The 22,850-nt window shown below is 38.9% G+C and overlaps 1 protein-coding gene and 1 long non-coding RNA gene across 2 annotated transcripts; one reads left to right on the forward strand and one right to left on the reverse strand.

Moving 5' to 3' along the window:
* Positions 1-14,404: 14,404 nt before the first annotated feature.
* Positions 14,405-15,048, reverse strand: LOC110881069. The gene is made up of 2 exons (XR_002559576.2): positions 14,854-15,048; positions 14,405-14,765 (listed from the first exon to the last, which is right to left on the reverse strand). It is a non-coding gene; the product is annotated as an uncharacterized LOC110881069 (long non-coding RNA).
* Positions 15,049-18,236: 3,188 nt separating this feature from the next.
* LOC110884347 (boron transporter 1) lies at positions 18,237-22,469 on the forward strand. Its single transcript, XM_022132053.2, has 10 exons — positions 18,237-18,740; positions 19,407-19,489; positions 19,584-19,776; positions 19,890-20,028; positions 20,111-20,276; positions 20,430-20,770; positions 20,849-20,944; positions 21,018-21,475; positions 21,571-21,838; positions 22,029-22,469. The coding sequence occupies exons 1-10, from the start codon at positions 18,637-18,639 to the stop codon at positions 22,305-22,307; spliced, it is 2,127 nt and encodes a 708-aa protein (XP_021987745.1). The 5' UTR covers positions 18,237-18,636; the 3' UTR covers positions 22,308-22,469.
* The last annotated feature ends 381 nt before the right edge of the window (positions 22,470-22,850 follow it).

Genomic DNA, 22,850 nt, shown 5'->3' on the forward strand with positions numbered 1-22,850 from the left:
GACTGGTGACAGTGAAGATTTGGAAGATCAATATTTATTTTGTTTAATTTTCTTTTTCAGTTGATTGTTATTTAAAAAAACAACGCCATATCTAATAAAAGTGCCAAAAAGGCAAATGTCTTACACCTTTGGCGTTTATCAAACCATCATAAAATTACTTTGGACAAGTATTATATAAAAACTTTTTTTATGTATTCTTTTTTTTTATTTTCCTTTTCAGTTGATTGTTGTATAATAAAAACGCCATATATAATAAAAACGCCAAAACAGCCAAAATGCTTGTTTAAACGATATCATCCCGTTAAACGCCCCCCAAAACTCCCAAACTATAATAAAATTATTTTGAAAAAGTATTATAAAAATCCCAAAAAAAATAAAAAATAAAAAACAAACTTGAAAGTGTAACTAGAAACAGTAACTTCAGATCAAAAAAACTGAAGATAGGGAAAATTTATTATATTAGAATCTAAAACGCCAAACTTGAAAGATAGGACGTGTTACAGACTTCAGAGATAAAGCTTGTCAAAAACTAAAATTACAAACAGTAACTGAAAAGACGAATACTTTATTATAATAACGCATCGCCTAACTTAGGCGCCAAAAAGAGATCCTATAAAATGATACGTCTCAGCAACTTTCATTTGATCAAACCAATAAAAAAACAAACGCCACTACTACTAAATACCACTCACTGTAAAACGCCAAAAAAAAAAATCAAAGATGGCTAATATGCTTTTTTGGATATTCAGTATTGTTGTTCGTCAAGTTTCACTGAATGAATTGTTAGCGGAGACGAGTAACACAGTAAGATTTTGCTGCATGAGATGGACAAAAATTCAAGAAAAAGATACTGATGCCAGTCATATGGCATTTTGTATTTTTGGTTCTTGAAGAAGGCTTGGATGAGGAGAAGAGATCAATGACATTGAAGAGTGGGATGATTATAAAGATGAAGATCAACATGAAGAAAAAGCGAAAAACCCACCCACACGTCATAGATCTATGTCCCCAAAAATCCACAAAAAAAGCCACTTCAACAGACGAGCAGGCAAAATAATCAAACCAATGGGTTTGTTAAGTTTTACATAAAACGCCATATTTTGGTGTCAGTTCTTGTACTATTAAAGAACAGAGAGACTGATGACAGTGAATATTGTGAAGAGAGGTCCGATTAGGATTTTTAATTTATTTTCTTCGCTTGTATTTTTTTTTACTGTGGCTGAAATATAATCCAACAATTGTAAAATGCCAAGATAATCCAAACGCCAAAATGTTTATAAAAAATAGTAGAACAATGGGCCAACTTGTTTAAAACGCCTTGAAAAACGTCATTCAAATAGATTTCCTGACCCCTGGGTTACAATGGCATACGATTTGAATAAACGTTATAAACGCCATAAACGCCAAAATGTTAATACGATGAAACCATTAAACGCCATTAATTTTTGAATTTGGTTAACGCCAAAAATCTTAAACCCCAAAAATTCAAACAATATTCGGAAAAGCGGAACTGGAAAAGCAGAAGATAAAAGGATAAAAAAGCCCATCCGCCCTTCTTTATGCCGCGTGACATGTGTTGGGCCAGGATGCGTTCTCACCATTCTCACACTTTTGAGCGTTTTCTCCTGATCCCGTTTCTCTCTCTCTCTCTCTATATATATATATATATATTACAAGCTGCAACTGGAATTCAAAATACATAGTAGTTGTGCATCAGTAGGTATTGGTTCGTCTATTTTTTTTCTCAAACTACACGCATATATATATATATATATATATATATATTATTGTGACTAGGGGTTAATCTAGTATTGCATATTTCGCTCGTCGTACTTCCACACGAGCTTTTCCCCTATTTGCCTTATTCTTTCTCCTTCATCCACTAACTCCTCACCAAATGTGCGGAGTTCCTGCACGTTTTCTGTACTCATGGGTGGTGGTGGTGCAGGTATTGGGTCAGGATACTGTGGTACGGGTTCTCCATATGGGTATAGGTTTTCTAGTATTTCCCGAACATACTGATCGGCATCCTAGTATGGATCTAGAGGGTCAAGGTTGGTATATGGTGCTAATGCGTTTGGTATGGGCTACTCCTGTGGGTAGAGTTCTCAATAATCTCTATGTTCATCTTCCCAGGGATCATAAACTAGAGGATTGGGTGCTGGGATTCTTGGGATTTCGTTTGGGTCGAAGGCGGGTATGGGAATCTGGTCTCCTGGGTTAGGTTCTATTTCCATGGGTTGAGTTGGGAATAGTGGTAGTGGCTGTGGTGCAATGATTTGGTCTAAGTTTGGGTCTGCTGCAGTGGTAGCTAGTATGTGAAAGTTGGCTAATCGCCTATTGACTATGTCTTGGGTCTGGGTGTTTATCTCCTTATTTGTTGCTGCTAAAGCTCGTTGTTGCTGTAACTTCCTTATTCGCTTTCTGCGCTCATGTGCTCCCCGACTGAATCATTATCTCTTTTTCGTAGGGAATGGTTCTTTGGATTGTGCCTTAAATATGAAGATCCCCTCTTCTATGCCAGCTAAATACCCCGAAGGACTAGTCTGGGAGGAAGTTCCTTCATCTCTAGGAGAACTTGATAGGTGAATATAGGCGTCAGACGGACCTTGATCACTCATACTGTAAACTAACAAATTGTCAAATAACACAAAATAATAATATACAGATATGCACGTGATCACATAGATTATTTCCTAACATAATGGATAAAATTTTGGTGTCAGCAGAACACTTCTGTGGCTGAAATCAGTGGTTGTAGCTCTGATATCACTTTCTGTCGCAACCCCCGACCCCTGACCCCTGACTCGGGAGGCAGGCGGCCCTGGCACGCAGATTTGGTGGTATCGGTGTTTATTAATTTGGCAGCGGAAATTACATCAGGACCGTAGTTAGGAAATAGTTTATCAGAGTAAAACACCACATTTTTATAATAATAAATACATGGAAAAAACCCGAGTTTCCATTACAACATGTTTATAGGGATAAACCCAAATTTATTGAAATAAAATATCTTCTTTATTTAGGTAACTTTTATAGCCACTTTTCCAAGCCTTTAGTGTGACAACTCGTATTTTAGAGCTTTTTGTGGTGTTTTGATTTAATTTATATGTACAACGCTTGACTGGTGAATGTGGTAATTCTTAAACTGAATGCTTATGAGTTGTTTATGTTCTTGTTTCCTTTGCATGTTGTTATGTGATATAGTCTACGTGAATCATGTATGTAGTGACCAATGTGTTGATGAGTTAGTAAACGATTGTGAATATTAAGGAGTTATGTGAATTCATAAGAATGAATGTTTAACTCACATCAAGTATCAGGATCGCACATCACCTTCCTGACCGCACACTCCATGGCCGAATGGATTTGTTATCGGCCCAAAACCCCCCATCGCTTATACTCTGATTCGTAGCCCAAATGAAGCCCAACAGTGAGCCCGAGGTGTTATTCTTGTGCGTGTGCATACATACTCATAATTTGCAAACACAACCAAACCCTAAAACACTTCCCCTCCTCCTTTTCCAAACCATCGACTGCCCCCTTTGGATCGAAGCCTTCTCCTTCCCCTTGGCAAGCACTTCAATTCTAGTTCTAGTTCACCCTCTTCAATCTCTTGGTTAGTATTAACATGTTGTTTTAATTCTTGATTTCTCGTTCTCATCTATGTGCAACTTGTTGGATGATTGGCAAAGAAGATCATGAGATTTTGTATGATTTAGACTAATTAGAAATCATGTTCGAATCGTATACGATCAGTAAATGGGTTCTTTGATGTTTAATTAGAATTGTATAGGAATGAATCAGTGATTTGGAATTGTATATGTGGATGATTGTATGATGCTTAAGGTGCTCAACCAAGAGATGATTATGTAGGGATTGAAATCTGATTGTATATGATTAGATGATAAATGGTTGATTGATTAATCATACTGTTCGATTAGTGTGGCACATGAATGATGATGTGGGATATAATGTCTATCTTGAACAAATCAACAATTCTTATTTTCTGGGCACTACATACGAACTAGAAGGAACATTGTGTTTATTGTAATTGAGATGATAAATGATGGTTTTGATTATAATATGTTAGGGAACTATCTTGAGTTTTTGGAAAATGCCCAACTGATTGATTTCATAACTGACCGAAACTAGTGGAGGGAATTATTATGGGGATTATGGTGAGGGAGGAATTGGTCAAACCACACACACATTGATCGCACAACACAAGCCAGTCGCACAACATGGCTGAATCGCACAAGCACTTGGGCCTTTGTACATGCTGGGCCGAACACATTGGGTAATCGCACAACACATTTGGGCCCCGGTGTGGTGTGAGTCGCACAACCCAAATGAGTCGCTCAAGATGCATCGAGTCGCACAAGACGCAAAGGGCCGCACATTTATTAGAATGGTCTAATAGACTGTTAACTGATTATTTGAGCAATGGGCCGCATATTTATAAAAAACTTGTGTGAGGCCCAAATACTTGCTAGATGATTACATGCGGACAATCGGCTGAAATACGTTGCATGATTTCTTGTCACAATTAACATGTTCACTTGAATGCGAACCGAACCACTTGACATCAGATACTTGCTAGGACTAGTATAGTGATATATGCATTGTTTGTTTGATACTTGAGTAATGTGTGCGACGAATACGTGTATTATATGTAAGCAAAAATGACTGTTTTTGGTAACCACGGTAGGATTTGGATTGATTAACTGGAACGGGTAACTTGTTAAATACTGAGCAAATCTAAGGTGAGTTCACTGCTCTTTTTCCAAGCATGCGTTCCGGGAAGGAATGTCGGGTAATGGGTTTGACTAGAATGTTAAACCTGGGTTGTTGGTTAATACACGTATATCTATCACTCAAGTCCCTCCTACCGATTGTTGCTTGAAGGGCAACGGGGTATTAGTTAATAGCGCTATTTAGGTTTGGCACCCTCACACCGCATCGAGGAGGTCGGGAGTGAACTAATGACCCCCATCTTGACCATTGCTTTGATAAAGGCATTGGGGTTTAGGGCAAATAATCTGGAGCCATCGGCGATAAGCGTGTGATTAACAACAATGAATCTGTGAAACGTTTTAATTTGGTAACTGGTAACTAAACACGTAAACAAACTTTGAACTCACCAGCGTCGTCTGACACACTTGTCTGCTTGCTTGCAGGTCCGTAGGGTTTTATCATGGAACCTGCAGTCTGGAAGGCTGGAGTGGTCATGGGTCGAGATACATGGAATCGCAACACAAGTCTAATGGTTTACGTACGCGTGGTTTATGAAACACTTAACAAATGAGTTATGCTTCCGCCGTGTACAATGAATTATATGTAACATTTTGTAACACTTTATGATAATGAATGAAAGTTTTATTTAAATAAACTCAAAAGTTCAGTGTGATTGGTGGCTAAGATTTTGGTACGTCACACGCCCCGTAGTGCTGCCGCAAGTGGTAATTTGGGGGGTGTGACAGTTTGGTATCAGAGCCACTGGTTACAGTGAACTTTGTTTTAAAAACATTTTTATAAAACCATACTATAACCTAACAGCTCTGAAAATGAGAATACGACCATGACACTCAGCTCCAGATTGCAAGGTTCGTCTCTTTCATCTGTTATATACATTGCATGGCTGGTGTACACCTGTTTATGATGTAGCATACGGACACACACTCGTCACTATAGCATAATTACATGAATTGCTTGTTTGCATTATGATGTGTTGTTAGTGTGTCGTAGCAGTTGGATTCTTGTGACCTTGATGTTTTGATAACCTCCGTTTGACATCTGAGCTTGAGGAACCATTTGACAGGAGTTAGGAGGAACTGAGATGGGCATGCAAGTCACAGTATTATTGTGGGTGTACACATAATAATAATGTGGGGTGCATGTGAGTCCCAGTGAGGTCTAACAAGTGAAAAGGGGGTTCTGTTTTGTTATTTAATCGGTGAAAAACGTAACCAACCCATAGGAGTCCTAGCAATGAATGCCTCCTACTCAAACATGATCTTTTCACTCCTCTCTGAATTCTTTTGAATCTCGAAGCTATCGAGTATTACCTGAACACACATCTGGACGTCTAGCGAACTGTGTAGGACGTTAGGTGCTAGTACGAACGTCTCTGTGTCGGATGTCGCAGCGACGAATGATTGGTCTATACTTTTCCCACCTTTCTTCGTTTGCTGGAACTTAACGTATTGACGTCTTAGAGCCCGAAGTGCGATCACTTCTGCAACACTCTCGCAACATACCGTGTATTACTCAATCAACTTGCAAAAACTATGGACAAGAGGATGAGCGTAGTGCCTTACCAACATCAGTATTAGCACAACCATGGTTACCGGCAACGAACACCAGCAGATTGACTTCAAATGAATCCTTAACCCTAGTCAGCGACTTATGGGAGTCAACTCTCACGAAATAATCGGGACATAGAGCGGTGGCAATCGACTATAGTGTGGAAAGTGCAATCGCCAGCACAATGGATGGTGCCTTGGGACGAGGCATGGAACGTGAAAAGATGGATCCTGATGGTGAAAGATCGCAGGGCTTCGTTTCAAGCAACGACACTAAAGGTAACAGTTATGACAACATCAAGGTACTCGTAGTAGACTACAGTATGGAAACGAAGGTGCCTACGGCATGGATTGGCTGCTGTTAAATCAAGACGACGACGAACAAGGGAACGACGACAGTATTGGGAATTCGCGTAACAAAAACAACAACACCGGACATGATGCTCAGGGAAGGACATTTAGGATTGGTGTAGGCGATGCCAGGCATAATAGCAACATGGTAGCTTGGATGGGTAGCTATTCGCTTTGTCTCTGTTCTGTTTAACACTGATGCTTCTTGAAACCGAACTTGTTATGGAATTGGCTGATGGCAAGTCAATTGAAGCCTCGTATGATCGTTGGGATGCAAACTCGACCTTGTGGGGACAAGTAGGGCCGTAAACGAACCGAACGTTCAGCGAACAGTTCGTGAACCGTTCGGCGGGAAGTTCGTTTATGTTCGTTCGTTTAATAAACGAACGAACATGAACAAAAAATTTTGTTCGGTTAGTTAAATGAAGGAACATGAACAGAGTTCTCGTTCGTTCGATTGTGTTCGTGAACGTTCGGTAAGGTGTTCGTGAACGTGTTCATGAACATTCATTGATTTGCGTTCGTTTATGTTCGTATGTTTGTGTTTTAATTGAAGATCTTTGTACTTAGATATATTTTATGTGTACTTTTTGTATTATTAAACTTTTATTTATTTTATTACCCTAACAATTAAACTAGGAAACCCTCTTTCACCTTGTTTGTGCACTATTTCCCTTTCATTTCTCATTATTTACATCAGCGAATACGATTGACCCATGTTCCACAATAAGGGATTCAAGTTCGAGTGCTACTCTCTGGGCCATCTATCTTTATCCTTCGTCGCGTTCGCCAAATTTATTTGTGTTCGTGAACCGTTCGCGAACACGCTCATTTCCTTAATGAACGAACACGAACATAAAATCTCGTTCGGTAAGTGTTCGTGAACCGTTCGTGAACACATTTATTTCCTTAACGAACGAACACGAACAAGGCCTTGTTCATGTTCGTTTGGTTCGTTTACAGCCCTAGGGATAAGTGTTCGACATCGACCTTTCTTCTGCTATTCTTGATAGATATACCCTGTGAGGAGAAAATTTTACGTATCCCTCTCCTTAGTGGAGGATCGTTATCTGTTCTAACGCGTCAGAGTGGCGCAAAGGTTAGCGTCATTTCAGCAATGAAAGCCAGGAGCGTCTAAGGAGGGACTACCCCGCTAAGATAGTAACTGTTATTGACGTTAAGAGGATCGAGGATCCACCAGTTGTTCGGGATTACCCTCAATGTGCTACCCGAAGAACTTCCAGGATTATCTCCATGACTGTTAGTCGGAATCTCAGTTGATCTCATGCCAGAGGCAGGTCTGAATACTTGTACTCTTACCGTCTTGCACCAGGAGGGTTGCAAGAATTGTCTAATCAACTACAGGAACTGTTGGACAGGAGTTTGTCGGACCTAGTTTTCGCTTTGGGGAGCCCCAGTTATACCCATGAAGAGAAGCCTTTTCGTATGTGTACTGAATATCGGGAACTCAGCAAGGTGACAGTCAATAACCGTTTGCCTCGACCATGAATTGACATCCTGTCGACCAGTTGCGAGGGACAAGCCTCCATACGAGGATTGATTAACGAACAAGCTATTATCAGATGGAAGTCCAAGGGGAGAATGTTCCTGGAACGGCATATCGAACGCAATGCGGCCAGTGCGACTTTGTACACCATGACCATTGAGTTAATCAGCACACCAGCAACTTTATGGATCACATGAATCGACCGTATTTATCGATGACGTTTTGGATCATTTCAAGGAGAAAGGAACATCATGGGCGGCATTTGTACCTTATTTTAGAGCCCCGGAGGGAGGAGCCACTCCGCACGAAGTCTTGTTAAATGTAATTTTTGGATTCGAGAGGTACCTTTTGGTCATATAATCAACGAAGTGGGAATACACGTGGATCTTGCTAAGACCCATTTTGGTTAAAACTGATCGACACCAAAGATTCCTTCGGGGATGCAGCGATTCCTTGGTTTCGCTTGATACTATCACAGCTTCATCGCGGGATTATCGAAGATTGCGCCGCTGTAACCTATTTAGCACAGCGGGGTGCTGTGAATTCATGGGGGACAAAACAGGAGGACGTCTTTTCAGCTTTTGAAACACAACTCTGCAATGCACTGAACATCGCTTTTATCTGAAAGTGCTGATGATCCAGTGGTATATCATGATGGTTCGAATCAGAATCCCAGTTACGCGCCGATGCAACATGAGAATGTGATGACTTACGTAATGGAGTTACGAAGAGGAACTACACGACACATAACCCGCGGTGGAAACCGTGGTTCTTGGATGTAAATTGGAGGCATTACTTGGACGGCACCAAATGTACTACTTAGACCGATCACAAGAGCCTCCCGTGTACCCTGGTTTCGAAGGAGCTAAATCGGTTTATGGCATCGCTGGATGGAACTTTTGGATGATTACGGGGATGAAACTTGAACGTGCACGAGCTTTGCAGCTCACTATCGACTTTAACTTACCGGAACGAGTGTGGATCTCATTATACGACAACTTTAGGGAACTGGTGTTGAGCAAAGCACACCGGCCTCGATATTGTAGTCGTCTGTGTTTTGATAGGGGATATTAGGATTTATGAATCTTGTACTGGAGACCAGACGTGAAGGCCCACGTAGCAAAGTATGTAAACGATGTTTGACTTATGGGAAAGTCAAGATGGAGTATCAGCAACCAGAAACACCCATATGGAAAATGAGAACAGACTACCATGGATTTTGTCACTAGTTTACTTACAACTCGAGACGGAAACAGTATCACATGGATAATCGTTGATCGCCTCATGTAGCCAGCACACCGTCTTGCAATCAAGGGAACTGACGAGTCTTCTCAGCTTGTGAATATTCCCCTGGGAGAGACGGCTTTTAGGCATGGGGTGCCAACTTCTGTTACCTTTGATTTTGAGCTATACCTGATTTATGACAGGCAATACACAACACCCTTGACTCACATCTAGACATGAGCATTATTTATCACTGTAGGACAACCGGACAGAGTAACGAACCATCCTGACACACGAAGACATGCTGCGAGCATGTGTGTGATTGACTTTAGTAAACATTTGGGAGGACACTTATCTTTGGGTGAGCCCTACTGTAGTCGTTACCGTATTAGTATGCAAACAGCTCCATGTGAGGCATCGTATGAGTTGTAACGCTAATTTCCTGGTTGGATTAAGGTGGGTGACAACCTAATCACAGGTCCAAGACTTGTACTCGATACTCTTGAAGATTGCTTAGATCGGGAATTGTCTGACGAAAACGCGTGACCGCCAGGAAAGCTGTTAGGTTTAGGAACACTGAGAGTTCGCTGCAGGCGAGCGAGTCATGTTGAAAGTTTCATCCTGGGAGGGTGCGGTATGCTTTGCGAAGCATGGCTGGCTTAATTCTGGAAAGAATCGGTGACATAGCTCACAAACTCGAGCTACCCAATGAATTGGGTAATGCACACAATGTCATTTATGCCTCGAATGTAAGGCAGTGTTTGATGAAACGTTTGTGATACCTTTATTAGACAAGTTGCAGTTGTTGAGGAGCCAATCGAAGACATAGACAAGGAAGTAAGCTTCGTTTCGAATTCCAATCGTGAGAATTCGTTGGAACTCAAGACGTGGACCAGAATTCACGCGGGAACGCAATGATCAGAGTAAGCTCTAGTATCCTCAGTTGTTCAAACGGTTGTATCAACTTCTGATAGCATTGGCGAATTTCAGGACGAAATTCCCTTTCAAGTTGGGGGATGATGTGGCACCCGAGGAAAAACCCACAGTCATTCTGATCTATCCTTTCACCCTTCTGTGATTGCTTATCAAATTTCGGGATGAAATTTCTTTCAAGTTGGGCATAATGTGACAACTCGTATTTTAGAGCTTTTCGTGGTGCGTTGATGTAATTTATATGTACAACGCTTGACTGGTGAATGTGGTAATTCTTAAACTGAATGCTTATGAGTTGTTTATGTACTTGCTTCCTTTGCATGTTGTTATGTGATATAGTCTACGTGAATCATGTATGTAGTGACCAATGTGTTGATGTGTTTGTAAACGATTGTGAATATTAGGGAGTTATGTGAATTCATAAGAATGAATGTTTAACTCACATCAAGTATCAGGATCGCACATCACCTTCCTGACCGCACACTCCATGGCCGAATGGATTTGTTATCGGCCCAAAATCCCCCATCACTTATACTCTATTTCGTAGCCCAAATGAAGCCCAACAGTGAGCCCGAGGTGTTATTCTTGTGCGTATACGTACATACTCATAATTTGCAAACACAACCAAACCCTAAAACACTTCCCCTCCTCATTTTCCAAACCGTCGGCTGCTCCCTTTGGATCGAAGCCTTCTCCTTCCCCTTGGAAAGCACTTCAATTCTAGTTCTAGTTCACCTTCTTCAATCTCTCGGTTAGTATTAACATGTTGTTTTAATTCTTGATTTCTCGTTCTCATCTATGTGCAACTTGTTGGATGATTGGCAAAGAAGATCATGAGATTTTGTATGATTTAGACTAATTAGAAATCATGTTCGAATCGTATACGATCAGTAAATGGGTTCTTTGATATTTAATTAGAATTGTATATGAATGAATCAGTGATTTGGAATTGTATATGTGCATGATTGTATGATGCTTAAGGTGCTCAACCAAGAGATGATTATGTAGGGATTGAAATCTGATTGTATATGATTAGAGGATAAATGGTTGATTGATTAATCATATTGTTCGATTAGTGTAGTACATGAATGATAATGTGGGATATAATGTCTATCTTGAACAAATTAACAATTCTTATTTTCTGGGCACTACATACGAACTAGAAGGAACATTGTGTTTATTGTAATTGAGATGATAAATAATGGGTTTGATTATAATATGTTAGGGAACTATCTTAACTTTTTGGAAAATGCCCAACTGATTGATTTCATAACTGACCGAAACTAGTGGAGGGAATTATTATGGGGATTATGGTGAGGGAGGAATTGGTCAAACCACACACACATTGATCGCACAACACAAGCCAGTTGCACAACATGGCTGAATCGCACAAGCACTTGGGCCTTTGTACATGCTGGGCCGAACATATTGGGTAATCGCATAACACATTTGGGCTGGGTGTGGTGTGAGTCACACAACCCAAATGAGTCGCACAAGATGCATCGAGTCGCACAAGACGCAATGGGCCGCACATTTATTAGAATGGTGTAATAGACTGTTAACTTATTATTTGAGCAATGGGCCGCATATTTATAACAAACTTGTGTGAGGCCCAAATACTTGCTAGATGATTACATGCGGACAATCGGCTGAAATACGTTGCATGATTTCTTGTCACAATTAACATGTTCACTTGAATGCGAACCGAACCACTTGACATGTGAAAGGGTATGGTATGAACTTGTATGTGGAATGCAACATAAACCCGGATACTTACTAGGACTAGTATAGTGATATATGCATTGTTTGTTTGATACTTGAGTAATGTGTGCGACGAATACGTGTATTATATGTAAGCAAAACTGACTGTTTTTGGTAACCACGGTAGGATTTGGATTGGTTAACTGGAACGGGTAACTTGTTAAATACCGAGCAAATCTAAGGTGAGTTCACTGCTCTTTTTCCAAGCATGCATTCCGGGAAGGAATGTCGGGTAATGGGTTTGACTGGAATGTTAAACCTGGGTTGTTGGTTAATACACGTATATCTATCACTCAAGTCCCTCCCACCGATTGTTGCTTGAAGGGCAACGGGGTATTAGTTAATAGCGCTATTTAGGTTTGGCACCCTCACACCGCACCGTGGAGGTCGGGAGTGAACTAATGACCCCCATCTTGACCATTGCTTTGATAGAGGCATTGGGGTTTAGGGCAAATAATCTGGAACCATCGGCGGTAAGCCTGTGATTAACAATAATGAATCTGTGAATGTTTTCATCTGGTAACTGGTAACTAAACACGTAAACAAACTTTGAACTCACCGTCTGCATGCTTGCAGGTCTGTAGGGTTTTATCATGGAACTTGCTGTCTGGAAGGCTGGAGTTGTCATGGGTCGAGATACATAGAATCGCAACACAAGTCTAGTGGTTTACGTACGCGTGGTTTATGAAACACTTAACAAATGAGTTATGCTTCCGCTGTGTACAATGAATTATATGTAACGTTTTGTAACACTTTATGATAATGAATGAAAGTTTTATTTAAATATACTCAAAAGTTCAGTGTGATTGGTGGCTAAGATCCTGGTACGTCACACACCCCGCGGTGCTTCCGCAAGTGGTAATTTGGGGGTGTGACATTCAGTGCTCTCCAGCTGGCTTCTAATTGATTTTCACATTTTATTACCTGAAACGCGTTTAAAAACATTTTATCAGCAAGAAATACTGCCGAGTGAATCCCAGCTTAATCAAAACAAGTTTTATCATTTTACAGCATTGAGGGCAACCCGCAATTATATTTGTTTACATCTACTTTAATTACCACCCACAGTATTGTCAATCCTGACTTGTGGTCATGCTACTACTCACAGTGTAATAACAAGTTATGTATACAAAACCCCAACATACTGATGATAATTGTAGATTCACAAATACTCAATCACTGTGAATTGTAATTAAAAATACAGGTTTTGGTAAAACAATTTACAAAAAGAGGAATTACTCACAAAAAGGTTTACACAAAAAGAAGGATTAACTCACTTTACTAATTTAGATATTTCCTTGTGATTTCTTGGTTATATTCTATTAAATTTAAACAATGCATACGCGTTAGTATAATAACCCAATTTACATTAGCTATATCCTCCCCCCGAGACAGAACTCCAACGACTGAGTCGGGCAGAGCCTAGACATGCGTTACGGAGCTCTAGATCAATCGGGCAGAGTAACTAATACGTAACCGGGGGTTATAATACTTATAACGAGGCAGAGCTTCACCCTTTTAGTGGGTATTATGCCCGAGAATTATTTCTATTATTTCAGAAATTGAGAGAGAGATTGCGAAAATGAACGAATTCCAACTGAAGCCTGAGGCCCCTATTTATAGTTCTGATCGAGCAGCGGGTCGCGGCCCGCGACGACCGCTTCTATCTTTCTGGCGGCCCACGAGAACCTGGGCTAGGTTCTAGCTTGGGTTAGTCATCGCTATAGGCTCGCCGGGTGTCGTGCCACGTGGCACCTTCGGGTTCCGCCACTTATCACTTGCCGCGCCCCGCGACGGACCAAGAAGAGTCTGTCGCGCCCCGCGAAGGCCCACCAGCTTGATTTTATTTGATTTTTATAAAAATAGAGGTATTTTGGGTCTGTTTTTCGTATACGGCGTGTATTTTAGGACATATAGGGGTGTTTTAAGAATTTTAGGAGAGTTGTTATAATCATGATCATCATATAAACCACAGACTCATTGAATGAACCAACTGCACATAGACTCACATAATGACCAACATCACATATTTATACATCATCATCAACAAACTGTGAATATCATCAGCAAACCGTGAACATAGACTCACTAATACACAGACTCACAATCATGATCATCATTATCAGAACAATTATGTACATTAGCGTCATCATCATCATAATCAAAGTAGTACATAATCATAGATATCCAATTGTGAACATCAAAGCAGTACATAATCATAGATATCCAACTGTAACATCAAATTTAGTTTAATGATCCTCAAAGCAGTACATAATCATAGATATCCATGCAATCATTTAATGATCATCAATAAACATCATGATAACCAAACCAAAGATTAATATTTAAACATTTCCAAAGCATAATTATACATATCAAGTTTAGTCCTACTTACTTTAATAATTATACATAGCAAATATCAAACCAAACATTCTTTAATTACATATAACATAATAATCTGAACCTTAATCACAATAACCAAACTAGTATTACACTAGTCTTGGTGAAGGTAGGTGAGGCTCTGTTTTGGTCATGGTGGTGGTGATGTCAGACCAGAGACTGGGATCATGGCATTCTGTGGTGATTGTGATGGTGGACATGATTGTTGGGGTGATGCAGGGAACACCACTCCAAAGTTGAAGGATAAATTGTTCAAGCAACGCAACACCACCCTGATCATTATCCTAATTTTGAATCAAGCGAGGGTAATCTTAAAATGTACAGTGAGCTGAATCAAAGAAGATTCAAGTGAAATGTACATGATATACGTACCATGGACTGAATCGTTTTGCACCTCTATAGTAAATTCCATGTCTCGGTGTTTTTGGACCGAATCGTGGCCGGAGTGTTGAAGTTTGCCAGTGGATTGGGTGTTTGCCAGTGGAAGATGAAGATGGAGAATGTTTGGTAAAGATTGACATGTTAGAAAGTGAAGAAGTAAAGACAAGGGTGTAGGTAAGGTGTGGTGAGGAAGCTTCAATGATGAAAAGACAACTATACCCCTAAATCTAATGGTCAACATAATGGTTGACTAACGTCCCAGGGCAAGGGAGTGATGAAATACCCACCTTAAGGTGTCATTAGACAAAAACTAGAAGATAAGGTTTCATTTAGAATCTGAACTAAATCATAGGGTGACAAATTGCACTTTACCCATAAGTATATTAAAATTGACCTGTTATCTAATTTGAGTTAAACTCAAATAAACCCATATAAATTTTTGTTACCCAAGTCGGACTAGAATTCAAAAAAAAGGCCATGATTATCACCTCTTCCTTGAAGATATGTACTTGTTATAACTTTTTTTTTTTACAAATCTCTACTTAATTGTAGCTAATATTTCTGATTAATAGTAAAAGAGTTCGTATATATGTGTGTACGCAGGTCGGTCACTTAACATAAATCGTTGTGTTCTTGTAAATCACAATATTGGTAATTTTTCCAATTTGTTTTGCCTAATAAGTAACTTGCACTCTTTTGAAGAAACCTTTGCCCTAAGTAATAAAAAATATTAAATTTATAATTTATTGTTTATTTTGAATTTAGGAAGTTTCTGCAAAGCTACATTGGTTAAATTAATTATTATATTTTGGCAAGTCAAAATACCATATTTCAATCTCATGTCTTCACATGAAAAGAAAAGTAGGCCGCATAAAAGAATCATTATTAATATTATTCTTTTATGTATTTCTTTATGTATTTGTTACGTAAACAAATGAATCCAACCTCATTTTGCTTCCTTTATCACCAACTTCAGCATTCAACCAACGGTGGAGTATCTTGGATTAATTTATATAAACTATACTGGGATATTCCTGGATGCAACTTGCCATTTGAATATACAAAACAAAGTTTATTTTTTTTTAAAATTTTATGAGTTATGATTGAGGTATTATATTTAATCAATCAATATAGTATACCTCGCAAACATAACTCCGTATTAATTTTATCATTATTATTATTATTATTTTACAAAGGAAAATTTGATCATGATCTTTGTACTTTCTATATTGTATGACATATTTACAAATCAATTCTAGAATTTACATCGAGATAGATGTCATATTTGATATCAAGTAATGTTCTTTAAATCTATGTATATTACTCGTTATATCTGACTTGCTCTTATATTTTGCCTTTCCTCATCTCTAAAAAAATGACTATTTGGTTACAATTCTCAAGTGTTAATATGAATAAAAAACGATATATATGAATTACTGAATGAACAATACTAGTAGGAACTCAAGTACTCAACACATAATCATCACATGTGCTCTCTTTAAGCATCTTGAACTTTATCTTTCTCACTCCATTAACTCACTCAAGCCCTTACAAATGATTAAATTTCATGAATTCAATAATTAATGGTATCATCAATGTACACATAAAGAAGCATTTCTAATCATATTTCTAAGGTTAACAGCAATATTGACGTTATGTAACAATAACATCCATGAAACATATATTACTAGACCCTATATTGGGGAAGGTTCATTTGAGAAGAATATTCTTGAAAGAAGAAAACTAAATTAATCTAGATCCTATATTTTTTTGATCAATGGTTGTGAATCAAGATATTATTGTTGTCCACTTTCAATTAATGTTTTAATTAATAAGGGTAGAATAGACAATTTGATGTATAACATTATTAAATATTATAAAGGGTTACTCCAATCTCATTAATGCCACCATAATTTTCTCCTTCACTATTATTAATGTGTTGGGTCCTACACCAATTTTATAAGGAGCGACTAAATTATTTAAAGTGTTGTGTCCTACACATATATTATTATTTGTCGTAAAATTATTTAGAAGTGTTGGGAACCTACACATTTTGTACCCTACATTAAAATATTGTTTTCTTGGTATAGGAAACGTTGTTATTATGGTGTAGAAAACGTTGAATATGTAGGATCATGTGCATGAATGTTTTTATTGTGTAAGGTGCACAATTAATTTATAGGATATACTCATTAAATGATTAATGTTTATTAATTTACATAACAAAAATAAAGGGTAGACTAATTAAATGATTGGTTTAAATTACCTTTGTACCCTTTTATTCTTTTTATTCTTAATTTGTGATTCTTCTCATTTGAGCTCTCCACTATATTACTATTGTTCTTTAATGTATCACAAAAATTTCTTAGCTTTTTAGTATTGAAATTTTCTGTGCACTCGTCCAACTTGATCATCATAGAAAAATCCTGAGGGTTAGCTCAATGCAAGACTTCCATAATCTCGTCCTAAAAGGGATTAACAGGTAAACTAATCCGCTTGCCACAATACGTATATATACACCTACATATTTTGTAAACGTTGAAAAACACAATAACAATTGAAGTAAAACGTTTATAAGCTCGGGTTAGACTCATTATAGTTTTAAACTCTTTACATACCCTAGCCCAGTATAAGCTAGAGCATTCATATCTCTTCCTTTATCTTCAATTTTATAATTATATTAAAAATTAATACATTTTCTCTCTTTTTATCAATTAAATGATATTTTTATACCTCTATCATTATTTTTTTTCTCTCTTTCACTTACAACCACTTTCAAAAAACATTAAAAATTAATACGGATGAACAGTATCCCCCAAATAAATAGATGAACAATAACATTTTATCTCCCCTCTACTCACAACCACTTTTTTATAATATGCAAAGCTCATTCACATAAAAATACAGAATGAGATGTGCATGCTCTATCTCTATAAAAGCTCAAGTTATCTATAGAGAGGTACTGACAAATGGCATATGGCTTAGCAATTCAAGGTGTCAGATAAAACTTTGTCTTTTCAAGTGGTGAGGTTCGATTCATGTCCTCATAGCAGACGAAATGAATATAGTTTAATAGCAGAATTGTTAATATGTAAGGTACCGTTCTAAAAAAAATACATATATAATTACCAATGTAGGTGAGTTAACGGATTTTCTCCGGAATTGGTGATGGACTCGGGTTACTTTTGGAGTACTCTGTTTGTCCAGTGGGTGTCTCGAGAGTGCTCGGGATTGATTCTGTTAGAGGTTGAAAAAAAAAAAAGAACAAAAAACAAAATTCCAAAGAGAAGAAATAGCAAGTTGGTTGAACTTAGAGGGAGGCAAATGCAACATAAGTTGTTCTTCTTCTCTCTTAAGAAAAAAAAAATATGTATAAAAAAAGCGGTGAAGCCAGCTAGCTGTGTAGTCTGTCAAGATAGTAGTATATTTTTTCCCAAATCTTGAAGCTGCTTTGTGTTCACAACTCAAAAATCACTAAAATACTTGCATCTCTGATCCATCCCAGTGGATGTTCTTTTCCCTTTTGACCACCATTTTCACATCTCCTTTTTCATCCGATTTGACACTTTTATTTTATCTCAAACCCCACAACCTCTCCACCATTCTTCCCATCTCTATAAATCACCTCCATTCCATTCATTCCTTCTTCAACACACATTTTCTCATATTACCTTTTTCTTTTTTAATCAAACCAACTGCTTCATTTCTACAAATGGCCACCAAGTAATTGTAGCAAAACCCAACAACAAATTCTATACAAGTATCCGGTGTATCATGGAAGAGACTTTTGTTCCTTTTCAAGGAATTAAAAATGACCTTGAGGGACGGCTCAAGTGTTACAAGCAGGACTGGACCGGTGGCTTCCGTGCAGGTTTCCGGTACCCATTTTTTTCATTCATTTATGTTTGATGACTTTCGGTTTAATAAGAAATGCTAAAACTGTATAATGCATTTGTATTTTTGCTTTAACTGAGATACACACCAACGGCAACAACCCACGTGCCAGATCAGAGTATTGTCTGCTTTGTCCCGGATTGGTTGTACATCTAGGAACTCATGGTTTTGTTTTCACCGATGAATTTCAAATGTATGTCTCTTTAACTACATCGGTTGAGTAGGGGAACGAAGTCTTCCTTATAAGGAGTGGAAACCTTCCGTACTGGGACGCGTTTTGCTTGGTGGAGAAATTTGTCGGGTGAAAACAAAACCGTGAGTTCCTGGATGGATAACCCATCGGGGGTCGGAACTCATGCCTCACGGTTGGTTTTGTTATCACCCGACAAATTTCAGATGTAAGAACGAAGGCTTCGTTATAGGGGGTGGAACCTTTGTACGAGGACGGGTTTTGCTTGGTGGACCCATTCGTCGGGTGAAGACAAAACCGTGAGTTCCTGATGGGCATCCCATTGGAGGCGGAGGCGATTCTGACACGGTTTACTTGGGCTGTTACCGTTACGGTATTAATATTATGGTTCTGAAAAAGAACCAATTTGGATCTATGATGTTATGTCATACTGATTTCTCATTTGATCTTTATACTGGAGAATTTTGGCTCCAACGACGTATATATTCTTTGCTTCAGCGATTCCGGTTATATCATTTGGGGAACAACTGGAACGAAATACTGGTATGCAAAACAGATTTAAAAAATCAAGCTAGTGATTTGTATATTGATTGAGGTTTTGTTTGTTAACTTTGGGGGATTATTTTGGTGCTTGCAGAGGGAGCTTTGACAGCTGTTCAAACATTGGCTTCTACTGCAATTTGTGGAATTATACATTCCATAATTGGAGGTCAACCTTTGTTGATTTTGGGTGTTGCAGAGCCTACTGTTCTTATGTACACCTTCATGTATAACTTTGCTAAACAAAGACCAGAATTGGGTCACAACCTGTTTCTTGCATGGACTGGATGGTGAGTGTGTTTCTCTCTTCTTTCATATTGTTCTCGGTGATTACGCAAGCGTGTGCGCGTTCTCTTGATGTTTAGAATTCGTTGTATGAATCTTTGTTTACTTCAAATCTCAGGGTATGTGTGTGGACTGCAGCCTTGTTGTTCATGCTAGCCATACTAGGAGCATGTTCCATTATTAACCGATTCACGCGTGTGGCTGGCGAACTCTTCGGCCTGCTCATTGCCATGCTCTTTATGCAACAAGCCATCAGAGTAAGTATATCTGAATTTCACTTCATAAATATTCATATCATAAGTTACGTACGGGATTTAATTCTGTTTTAATGTTACTCAGGGACTAGTGGATGAATTCCGCATACCAGAACGATCAGATGCAAAATTAATCGAGTTTCTTCCTTCTTGGAGATTCGCAAATGGAATGTTTGCCCTCGTTTTGTCATTTGGCCTTTTATTGACCGGATTGAAAAGCCGAAAAGCTAGATCATGGAGATATGGTTCCGGTATGTATGTATGCTATTTAAAGTAGTCATAATCATATAAATGGATAATCGGTTGTTTGAGCGTCACAAATTGTCTAATTTTAAGCAATTACGTGTGAAACGGACATGAGTAATCAGAACCGGTAGTTATTATCTTTTCTTTTTTCTTTGCAGGTTGGATTAGAAGCCTTATCGCAGATTACGGGGTGCCCTTAATGGTCCTAGTTTGGACAGCCGTGTCGTACGCACCCGCGTCAAGCGTTCCTAAAGGAATACCGAGGCGTCTTTTTAGCCCGAACCCATGGTCTCCCGGTGCATACGACAACTGGACAGTTATCAAGGATATGTTAAATGTACCAATACTTTTCATATTCGGAGCTTTCGTACCCGCAACAATGATCGCTGTCCTGTACTACTTCGACCACAGTGTCGCGTCTCAACTTGCTCAACAGAAAGAATTCAATTTGAGAAAGCCGGCATCTTTCCACTACGACTTGCTTCTTTTAGGATTTCTGGTACTTATTGACTTTTCAAAGACTTGTATTATCCATTAGTTAAGTATAAGATTCTTATGAACTATGCATTCATCGCAGACGTTACTTTGCGGTCTACTCGGAATCCCTCCGTCCAACGGTGTCATTCCACAATCTCCTATGCATACCAAGAGTCTCGCTACTCTCAAACACCAGGTAAAACCCGTTACCAAACACCCCCCTTAATCAAAAAAGTTATAAAACACACTGACACAAAAGTTATATGCAGTTGCTCAGGAATCGACTCGTTGAGAGTGCGCGCGAAAGCATGAAAAACAACTCAAGCTTGGGGCAATTATACGGAAGCATGCAAGAAGCATATCATCAAATGCAAACTCCGCTAGTCCACCAACAACCGTCGGATTGCGGGCTGAAAGAGCTAAAAGAATCAACGATTCAACTAGCTTCAAGCATGGGGAACATCGACGCACCAGTGGACGAGACGGTATTTGACGTTGAAAAAGAGATCGACGATCTTTTACCAGTTGAAGTCAAAGAACAACGTGTCAGTAACCTGCTTCAATCGTGTATGGTCGGAGGTTGTGTTGCAGCAATGCCGGGATTGAAACTGATTCCGACTTCGGTTCTTTGGGGTTATTTCGCTTTCATGGCGATTGAAAGCTTACCCGGAAACCAGTTTTGGGAACGGATATTGCTTCTCTTCACTGCACCAAGCCGGCGGTTCAAGTAATTCGTTTAACTCGATCAAATGTTCTTTCATTTTGTTCTGATTTAATATATTTTACATGTTTTTAACCAAATTATCACAAATGATGTTGCAGAGTTCTGGAGGATTACCATGCAACATTTGTGGAAACTGTTCCGTTCAAGACGATTGCTACGTTTACGTTGTTCCAAACGACATACCTACTAATCTGCTTTGGAATTACGTGGATTCCGATCGCCGGACTTCTGTTCCCGTTGATGATCATGCTGTTAGTTCCGGTACGACAGTACATTTTGCCTAAATTTTTCAAAGGCGTGCATCTTCAGGATCTGGATGCTGCGGAGTATGAGGAGGCACCGGCAATACCTTTCAATTATCCTCAGGTAAAAAACCAGTTCTGGAAGCCGAACCGGGTTATAACCGAAACCGAAAATCAAACTGGTTTGGAACCTATTGAACCCGTAGGTTTGAGACCGGTTTGGGAACCCCTTATCAGCGAATATTAGTTTTTTTTTTTTTTTTTTTTTTTGTGATTGAAAAGAAAGTAATTGTGACGTTTGTTTGTCGAATCAGGAGGGAGAATTCGGTGCTAGAACTTCAGCTGTGGATGCCGGAGAAGTGCTGGACGAAGTGATTACAAGAAGCCGGGGTGAGATCAGGCGAACGTGTAGTTCAAGAGTGACGAGCACCACCGTGACACCATCAAGAGACGTAAGAAGTCCACGACTATCGATGAACGCATACAGTCCTCGCGTTAATGAGCTCCGAGTATTGCATAGTCCTCGATCGGCTGCAAGAGAACCGTTTAGTCCCATTGTTCCATCTTCTTTGGGAAAAAGTCCCCGCAAATGAAAACTCTAATTTACTTACGTGTTTGTGTGAGTAGCCTGCAATTTCTATAATTTGTCTTTTGTTGTTGTAATTAGTAATGTATATTTAACGTTTGCAGACTGTTTAGAATAAATTTTCAGTTACTTTCAAGTAAACCAAATTGATTGCCTTCAGTTACGTATTTATTAACCGTCCATATGTTTTAATGATGTTTTCGTTATGGATCCGTTGCCTAACTCATTTATTTTATGCGGATGATGTTGTGTGCTTGGTAGTAGTGGGCAAACTCAAACGTTCTAAGAGGCTGTTTGGTAGTCTATTATTCAGATGCTATCTCTTAATGGTTTAAAACTTCTGAATGAATAATATTCAGATGCTATCTCTTAATGGTTTAAAACTTCTGAATGAATAAGAGGTAACCTCAAGTCTGAATGGTTAAGAGGTAACCTCTGAATGGTAAATCATCACATGTCACATTCTTCTACCTTCTCATTGGTAAAATTTTTAATGGTTCCATTAAGAGGTAGCCTCTTAATGACCATTCAGAGGCTACCAAACAGTCCC

The sequence above is a fragment of the Helianthus annuus genome, chromosome 10 (genome assembly GCF_002127325.2).
Source record: "Helianthus annuus cultivar XRQ/B chromosome 10, HanXRQr2.0-SUNRISE, whole genome shotgun sequence".
Taxonomy (NCBI): domain Eukaryota; kingdom Viridiplantae; phylum Streptophyta; class Magnoliopsida; order Asterales; family Asteraceae; genus Helianthus; species Helianthus annuus.